This window comes from Rattus norvegicus, chromosome 1 (genome assembly GCF_036323735.1).
Source record: "Rattus norvegicus strain BN/NHsdMcwi chromosome 1, GRCr8, whole genome shotgun sequence".
NCBI lineage: Eukaryota > Metazoa > Chordata > Mammalia > Rodentia > Muridae > Rattus > Rattus norvegicus.
In genome coordinates, this window is record NC_086019.1 from 70,843,621 (window position 1) to 70,853,521 (window position 9,901).

The window sequence follows — 9,901 nt, forward strand, 5'->3', positions numbered from 1 at the left end:
TAAGGAATAGTGATTATTGCTTCCCGTTATATTCATATTTGATGTGAGGTTATGTTTGTGTGCTTTCATTCTCTTTGTTTTGTTGCCAAGACGATTAGTTTCTTGCTTCTTCTAGGGTATAGCTTGCCTCCTTATGTTGGGCTTTACCATTTATTATCCTTTGTAGTGCTGGATTTGTAGAAAGATATTGTGTAAATTTGGTTTTGTCATGGAATATCTTGGTTTCTCCATCAATGTTAATTGAGAGTTTTGCTGGATACAGTAATCTGGGCTGGCATTTGTGTTCTCTTAGGGTCTGTATAACATCAGTCCAGGATCTTCTGGCCTTCATAGTTTCTGGCGAGAAGTCTGGTGTGATTCTGATAGGTCTCCCTTTATATTTTACTTGACCTTTTTCCCTTACTGCTTTTAATATTCTTTCTTTATTTTGTGCGTTTGGTGTTTTGACAATTATGTGACGGGAGGTGTTTCTTTTCTGGTCCAATCTATTTGGAGTTCTGTAGGCTTCCTGTATGTCTATGGGTATCTCTTTTTTTAGGTTAGGGAAGTTTTCTTCTATGATTTTGTTGAAGATATTTACTGGTCCTTTGAGCTGGGAGTCTTCACTCTCTTCTATACCTATTATCCTTAGGTTTGATCTTCTCATTGAGTCCTGGATTTCCTGTATGTTTTGGACCAGTAGCTTTTTCCGCTTTACATTATCTTTGACAGTTGAGTCAATGATTTCTATGGAATCTTCTGCTCCTGAGATTCTCTCTTCCATCTCTTGTATTCTGTTGGTGAAGCTTGTATCTACAGCTCCTTGTCTCTTCTTTTGGTTTTCTATATCCAGGGTTGTTTCCATGTGTTCTTTCTTGATTGCTTCTATTTCCATTTTTAATTCCTTCAACTGTTTGATTGTGTTTTCCTGGAATTCATTCAGGGATTTTTGCGATTCCTCTCTGTAGGCTTTTACTTGTTTATTAATGTTTTCCTGTGCTTCCCTAAGTGTGTTCAGGTCTTTCCTGAAGTCCTCCAGCATCATGATCAAATATGATTTTGAAACTAGATCTTGCTTTTCTGGTGTGTTTGGATATTCCATGTTTGTTTTGGTGGGAGAATTGGGCTCCGATGAAGGCATGTAGTCTTGGTTTCTGTTGCTTGGGTTCCTGCGCTTGCCTCTCGCCATCAGATTATCTCTAGTGTTACTTTGTTCTGCTATTTCTGACAGTGGCTAGACTGTCCTATAAGCCTGTGTGTCAGGAGTGCTGTAGACCTGTTTTCCTCTCTTTCCGTCAGTTATGGGGACAGAGTGTTCTCCTTTCGGGCGTGTAGTTTTTCCTCTCTACAGGTCTTCAGCTGTTCCTGTGGGCCTGTGTCTTGAGTTCACCAGGCAGCTTTCTTGCAGCAGAAAATTTGGTCTTACCTGTGGTCCCGAGGCTCAGGTTTGCTCGTGGGGTGCTGTCCAGGGGCTCTCTGCAGCGGCAGCAACCAGGAAGACCTGTGCCGCCCCTTCTGGGAGCTTCAGTGCACCAGGGTTCCAGATGGTCTTTGGCTTTTTCCTCTGGCGTCCGAGATGTGTGTGCAGGGAGCAGTCTCTTCTGGTTTCCCAGGCCTGTCTGCCTCTCTGAAGGTTTAGCTCTCCCTCCCACGGGATTTGGGTGCAGAGAACTGTTTATCCGGTCTGTTTCCTTCAGGGTCCGGCGGTGTCTGTGGCAGGGGTCCTGCCGCTCCTGGGCCCTCCCCCACGGGAGCCCAGAGGCCTTATACAGTTTCCTCTTGGGCCAGGGATGTGGGCAGGGGTGAGCAGAGTTGGTGGTCTCTTCCGCTCTGCAGCCTCAGGAGTGCCCACCTGACCAGGCGGTTGGGTCTCTCTCTCACCGGGTCTGGGAGCAGAGAGCTGCTGCGGGCCGGGATCCGAGGGTGTGGGACTTCTGGTAAACACAGAACGTGCCCGGTTCTAGAGAAATTCTGCTTCCGTGTGTCCCAAGCTCACCAGGCAGCTTTCCTGCAGCAGAAAATTTGGTCTTACCTGTGGTCCCGAGGCTCAAGTTCGCTCGTGGGGTGCTGCCCAGGGGCTCTCTGCAGCGGCAGCAACCAGGAAGACCTGTGCCGCCCCTTCCGGGAGCTTCAGTGCACCAGGGTTCCAGATGGTCTTTGGCTTTTTCCTCTGGCGTCCGAGATGTGTGTGCAGGGAGCAGTCTCTTCTGGTTTCCCAGGCCTGTCTGCCTCTCTGAAGGTTTAGCTCTCCCTCCCACGGGATTTGGGTGCAGAGAACTGTTTATCTGGTCTGTTTCCTTCAGGGTCCGGCGGTGTCTGTGGCAGGGGTCCTGCCGCTCCTGGGCCCTCCCCCACGGGAGCCCAGAGGCCTTACACAGTTTCCTCTTGGGCCAGGGATGTGGGCAGGGGTGAGCAGTGTTGGTGGTCTCTTCCGCTCTGCAGCCTCAGGAGTGCCCACCTGACCAGGCGGTTGGGTCTCTCTCTCACCGGGTCTGGGAGCAGAGAGCTGCTGCGGGCCGGGATCCGCCTTAACATAATATTTTTATTTACTCTTCAAATTTCCAATTATGCACTTTGATTATATTCAATTCCCAGTCCTTTCACATTTGTCTCTCTATGACAGCACCCCACCAAAATAAAAATTAAAGTTAAAAAGTCCAAATTTTCTTATTCATGTACTCACTGGATGAGATGGCTTGTATATGCTTGACCCAGGGAGTGGCACTATTTCAAGGTGTGACCTTGTTGGATATATGTGTCATTCTGAGTGTGGGGTTTAAATCATCCTAGCTGCCTAGAACTCAGTATTCTGCTAGCAGCTTTAAGATGAAGATGTAGATTTCCCAGCTTTGCCTGGATGCTGCTATGTTCCTGCCTTAACATTAATGGAGTGAACCTCTGCACCTGTAAGCCAGGCCAAATTAAATGTTGTCCTTAGAAGATTTGTCTTGGTTATGGTGTTTGCTCACAGGAGTAAATTCCTAAATAAGATACTGGAGCACAGTCAAATTCTGCCCCATAAGTAGAACTTAACTGTTCCATCCCAAACTCCTTCAAGAAGCCCTCAATTTTGCAAGGCTAACTTTATATTTTTTTACCATATATTTAAAGAGTTCTTTTTATGGCTTCCTGTTTAAACTAATATTCTTTCTTGGATTGTGGGGGAAGCATAGGGATTGGGATGATAAGACGAGTTGTCACAGAAAACTTTCATGTACCTCCTTCACATCTATGAATCTACAACCATTCATATCACTGCTAAAGTAGTCTCTTAGCATTAATATAAAAGCAGGGAGCAAAGATAATGGCATTCTACATGGTTTCTGGTAGTTACAGAGAAAAGCACATGAGGCCTAGCTGCAACAGAGCTACAGACCCAGACAAGGCCCTCAAACTGAGCACAGAGCATGAACATCAACATGGTTTCAGGCTGCAGTCAAGAGCATAAAAATTCCATAAATTCCTCAGTCAAAATATGTGCTGTGGAAATCAACATTTTCTCTAAATGCAATAGGACCATGGATCCAGACACAGCCACCACTAGCAGCAGAGATCTGGACAACTCTGTTACCTCACATGGCATTGTAGTTCTCTCAGATTAGTAAGGCTCCTGCTAAAACAGAACTCATGGACCTCAGCTTGACCTCAGTTATCAACGCAGTCTAAGGGCACACACATTGCATTTGGTGGTAACATTGATCATGGACATCAATACATATCCCACTGACAGCAGGACCTCTGGCCTAGACATCCACCATTATGGCAGCAGCCACCATATATATTTGCACACATTTTGGTAGGAACACATACCACAGACATCAAAAAAGATTCTGGGTGCTGTAGGATAACAGGTCCAGATATGGCTTTTGTTAGGAATGTGAAGCTGGATATCACCATGGTTAGCCATAACAGAACAGGCCACTCACATAAATATGAAATATGGCCAGTGTAGGTAGACTGGCTATAAAACTAGACATTCTTTTGTAGCCTCCATGGGCCGGGTGGGTAAAAAAATCCTTTCCCATATATATATATATATATATATATATATATATATATATATATATATATAAACATATATATATAAACTTCTGGAAAAAAGGGTCAGGGGAAGCAACAAAATGAAGTAGAACCGAAGAATCATACTTAGAGTACAACGTCATTTATCATTTGTGGACATGCCTGAAATAATCTTGACTAAACATCTTCTGACAGATGGCAGTATCACAAATGAAAGGTCAGTCCCTGTGTGTTTTATTATGTATTAATTAATCCCATGTAGTTGGTTTGCTAACATCCTCGATTCTTTATGTTACCATATGAAAAAAATACACACATAGTCTTTTTATTTTAATATGCTTTAAATAGCACAATAGCTGAGCAACTGCCCAATCTCCACGCTGTTAATCCTGAGTGATTATTTACTAATTCTATATTCCATTTCAGTTGTTCTTGACTCTACTTAGAGAGCTGTCTTGGTCACATTTTTTGGCCCAGAACATGGAGCACTCTCCTTGTTTTTCTAACTCATTTGGATATAGTGTCTCCTCTCTTTGCACTCTTGTTCAGCATGACAGACCTCTTTCTTCCTCCTTCTCCTCTGCCCAAGTCCAGGGAACCAAGGAATTCTGTCTCTATCTGTTATACCCAGCTATTGTCTGTTGGTATCTTTAGATGGCAGAACCAACTGGGGGCAGATTCCCCGAAGCTACTTGAAGATACTCTAGTGCAAACAGGTTTTTTTGGAAACACAATTAGCTTTTATAACATTAGCAGCTTCAGCTGTGCAAAAATTACTTTATGCCAAGGTTCAACATATGTGTATCATTTAAGTGTAAAACATCTCAAGATAAACTTAATCATAGCATTATATTTTCCAAAAGCATGTAGAAAAGGCTCTTAACAAAGTCTAGGATCCATTCAGAATTTAAAAAGGAGAACAAACAAAAACTGACAAACTAAGAGAACATATATTGCCATATAAAGTTTTCCACAGGAAACTTATTGATGGCATTGCAGTTTATGGATAGGAGAATCAAAGAAATTCCATTTAACCTAGAAATTAGGTCAAGTTTTTGTAGTAACACATGTCTTTAATCTACATTCTGTGAATCAAAAGTCAGGATAATTTCTCTCCACTCATGGCTAGTCTGCCTTTTCTACTTAATCTACCCAAAACAGGGTTGAAATGGATACTCTCCTTTAAATAAAATGAGCAGGATAAGGTAAGGTATGTACTTTCTCAACTCATCATCAAAATAGTCTTTAAAACCTTACTAAGTGTGAAAATAAATAATAAAAACATAAATACAGAAACAGAAGTAAAGCACTCTGCCAGGATCTATAGGAGGTTGAGATCTACTAATACTACACAGTAAAACCCTGTTTGAACAACATCAAAAATAACAACAACAATAAAGCAAAAAGGAAAAGTTGTGCTTAATCATATTTCTGGAGAACATGATGTGAGTCTGTGAAGAATAGACGCTGCGATGGAAACATCAAACTCACCTGAAACAAAAGATGTAAATTCAGCATGCAAAAATCAGCAAAATTCCAGTGCAGCATATGGACATCCATCACAAGATTCATTGTAATGCCAAGATTTCCTTAATTTAAGAAATGCCTCAATTAATTTTAAGCAACCTCAATTTTCATGCTATTTTCAGGCTCCCCATAGCCTGTTCACTTCAGTAAACACTCAGTTCATTGTACAGAAAGTGAGCAACTCCTCATTGTAAAAACAATGGCCCTCTTCCTATGTAGATCTTATTCTATTTCCATTAATTTGTTTTAGTTTTCAGTCATAATGTAGTTGAGGTCATTTTGGTTATCTGGTATTTGAAGTATTTTTTCCCATTTTTGTATGTTCTTTACTTGTAATTTGCTTCTATGTTGCTGTTATTTAACATTAAGTATAAGCAAAGTGAGGAGGAAAAGGTTGAATTGGCTCGTGGGTTACACTCAAGGAAAGACAAGGCATGGATCTGTATAGTGCAACTGAAACATAGTCCCTCAAGGAACTCAGCTTACTGGCTTGTTCTGCATGATTTCTAAGATACCACTGCCTACATGGAACACTGTTCCCAATAACCTGCGTACTCCTACATCAATTATCAATTTAAAATAAGCTTCACAGGTATGATGACAGGCTAGTCTGATGGAGATAATTTCTTTATTAGGTTCTCTGTGCCTTTATCCTATACTGTGTGTTAAGGAGACAAGGATGAAGTAAAATAACCACCTTGCAATCCCGGCACTCTTTGCAAACAGGACACTATCAACTCTTCTTTCTGAATTCCAAGTTGATGGGAAACAATTCAACATTTCCTTAATTTTTTCATACACTGATGTCTGTCATCAGACAATACAGTAAATGAAACTGGTAACTTTGTTGGTGTATATGAATTAAGTGTGTTAATATCACATGCTAATACAATATGATTTTTGAAGGTGTAAGTAAAACTTCTGATAGCAGGATATGTCTGTTTTTTTAGATGCCGACCTCTGTGTGCAGTGCTGATTGTGGTCCAGGATTTAGAAAATTCAGAAAGAAGGAAATGTCAGCCTGTTGTTTTGATTGCAGTCCCTGCCCAGAAAATGAAATTTCTAATGAGACAAGTGTGTATTTCCTGCAGGGCTAAGTTCTTCAATTTGATTATCATCTTACACACATATTGGTATCGTGAATTGGTCTAAAAAGAAACGTTAAAAAAATATATATATATGTATATGACTTTCCTAGGTTAATAATTATAGGAATACGATAGTTTAAAATGTCATTATTGAAATATAACTTATCATATATATTTCACTCATTGAAAAATTTTAGTAGATAAAATATTCTCAAACAGTTTTGCTTAGAAACCTTCAGCGTTACTGGGTTCTAGGAAAAATCATTCCTAGTGATTTATCCTCTATAAAAACATATGTAGATCATGAATCTCTAAAGGATTTACTTACATTTTCTTGATGTACGTACTCTTACATAAGTTTATGCACACCTATCAAGAACAGAAGCACATGGAGGACAGAATCAGGCATGTGGCTAGAGGGAACCAAATCCAATTCCACTTTAAGACTCCTGAAAAGGGCAAATAATAATTTGTGATATTATCAAAAACTGTTAAGAAGGAGTTGGGAGATTTTGCATAATAAAAAGATATACATTTGTCTAATGCTTGGTGATATTTGAAATGTAGAAAATTGAGAATCATTGTTGGCACATGATGTGTAAATATTAGGAGTCCTCCTTTAAATGCTAGTAAAAATACTACCTAGTAAATATTTGCATGATAGGATACATTAGAATTGTTCCAACAAGAGCTTCCAGGGACTAAGCCACTACCTAAAGACTATATATGGACTGATCCTGGGCTCCAACCGCATAGACAGCAATGAATAGCCTAGTAAGAGCACCTGTGGAAGGGGAAGCCCTTGGTCCTGCTAAGACTGAATCCCCAGTGAACATGATTGTTTGGGGAAGGGTGTTAATGGGGGGAGGATGGGGAGGGGAACACCTGTAGAGAAGGGAAAGGGGAGGGGTTAGGGGGATGTTGGCCCAGAAACTGGGAAAAGGAATAACAATCAAAGTGTAAATAAGAAATAGACAAGATAATAAAGATGGAGAAAAAAAAAGAATTGCTTTGTCCGGAAAGCAATTACCACAATGTTCAAATGGTATTGGTCCTTACACAGCCAATATTTGTCAAATAACAATCTAGTCAGGAAGAACTGAATATAATTGGCTGTCATGCATTTATTCCCTTCTTTTATGTGTTATCCCATACAATTAAATTTAAGTATTTAAAGGCTTTCGTGGCCTGAGAGATGACTTAGCAGTTAAATCCTCTCCCACTAAGTATAATGGTCTTAGTTTTTCTCCAGAACACATATAATAGGAGGTAACCAACTCCTACTTGTTATTTTCTGGAATTTTCTGATAAGTATGAAGTAAAATGTACACATAAGTAGTTCAGAATGGCTGTTTGGATACACATGGCATTGGTGCTGGGAATCAAAGTTAAGTCCTCTCTAAGACCAACACATTCTCTTCACAACCAAGTTGAATTCCTATTTCCTGAAACAAATTTAATTTAATGATAACAACTGTCAGTAAAAGAATTGCTTCATATAAAAGACTTCAGACTTGGGAAGCATATCCCTTATAGCAATTATGCAATGATTCAGTGTTATGGCAACCAGACTTCATACACACATAATGGTGGAAATTACAGAGCTTGTTACCTTTAGTGATACGGTTACTGCTTTTTATGAAAAAGCCTTAGGAATAAGGTGTTGCTACGGTCAAAAGAGGTCAAATCTACAAATGATCTTTGTTTATTTTTGCAGTTACAAACATTGATATTATATTCATAGAAACTCCTCATTCTCAGAATCATACCTCACCTACATAAACCCAACTACTCTCATATTCATGAAAATATGTATTACTTTTATGAGTAAACACACTTATAAATATACAGACCCATGATAAATGATCACAGCAATATGGTAAAATAGACAAAAATATTTGTGGTTTTTATTTACCATAACAACAAGAAGCATTAAAAATGGAAACAGTTATTTGATATAGCTAAGACATTCAATGTATTCTCAGCAACCAGATTTACATGTTAAAATATTTCTTCGAGATTCTTAAACGAAATATCCTGACAATAAAATTGCTGAAGCTACACTAATAATGTCTTAATTTTTCCATTAGACTTGGAGATGTGTGTCCTGTGCCCAGAGGACAAATATGCCAACACAGGACAGAATGACTGCATTCCAAAAGCTCTTATCTTTCTCAGTTATGAAGACCACCTGGGGATGGCACTTTCTTTAATGGCCTTGGGCTTCTCTGCATTCACAGCTGTGATTCTTGGCATCTTTGTGAAGCACCACAGTACTCCCATTGTTAAGGCCAATAACAGCACTCTCACCTACATCTTGCTCCTCTCCCTCATTTTTTGTTTCCTTTGCCCCTTGCTCTTCATTGGCCATCCAGACTCGGTCACATGCATCCTACAGCAAATCACATTTGGAGTTCTATTCACCATGGCTATTTCCACAGTGTTAGCCAAAACAATTACTGTTATTCTGGCATTCAAAGTCACAGCACCTCAAAGAATGATGAAGTACTTTCTTCTTTCAGGAGTATCTACGTACATCATTCCCATCTGCACTCTCATCCAAGTTATTGTCTGTGCAGTCTGTTTAGGAGTTTCTCCTCCTTCTGTTGAAATTGATGCTCAATCTGAGCATGGTCACATTATCATTGTTTGCAACAAGGGTTCAGTCACTTGTTTTTACAGTATTCTGGGATACCTGGCCTGCCTGACCTTTGTGAGCTTCACTCTGGCTTTCCTTTCCAGAAACCTGCCTGGTGTCTTCAATGAAGCCAAGTTAATAACATTCAGCATGCTGGTGGTCTGCAGTGTCTGGGTTACTTTCCTCCCCGTTTACCATAGCACAAAAGGCAAGATCATGGTGGCTGGTGAGATCATTTCCATTTTGGCTTCCAGTTCAGGGATGCTGGTATGCATTTTCATTCCCAAATGTTACATAATACTCTTTAGACCAGAAAAAAATTCTCTTAAAATGATCAGGGAGAAATCACCTTCCCATACTCACATTTCTTAATTCTGACCGGCACATATCTAGTTGGTTCATAATCACCAAGTATTGGATTACATTACCATACCTATTTATTTTTGGAATGACGTACCTGTTTCCTTTATGATTTTATTTAGCAATATCATGTGTACTGAGGTCTACATTGTCTCCTATAGTCATCCAGAATGTTTGACAATTGTCCTCTTTGTCAGAAAGAGCTAAGAGAATTCTGATCCATTCTAGGAGTTAGAAGAGTTCTTCTATGAACACAGTGGAGAGAGGAATATTTTTAAAAACATGGTGA

At 39.9% G+C, this 9,901-nt stretch overlaps 1 protein-coding gene across 1 annotated transcript in view; it reads left to right on the plus strand.

The window, feature by feature from the left end:
- Vom2r13 (vomeronasal 2 receptor, 13) overlaps window positions 1-9,624 on the plus strand; it is a 50,396-nt gene extending 40,772 nt beyond the window's left edge. Inside the window, 2 exon segments of the mRNA NM_001099489.2 lie at window positions 6,477-6,600; window positions 8,705-9,624. Of these exon segments, the coding sequence (NP_001092959.2) occupies window positions 6,477-6,600; window positions 8,705-9,624 (1,044 nt within the window).
- Window positions 9,625-9,901: the final 277 nt, after the last annotated feature.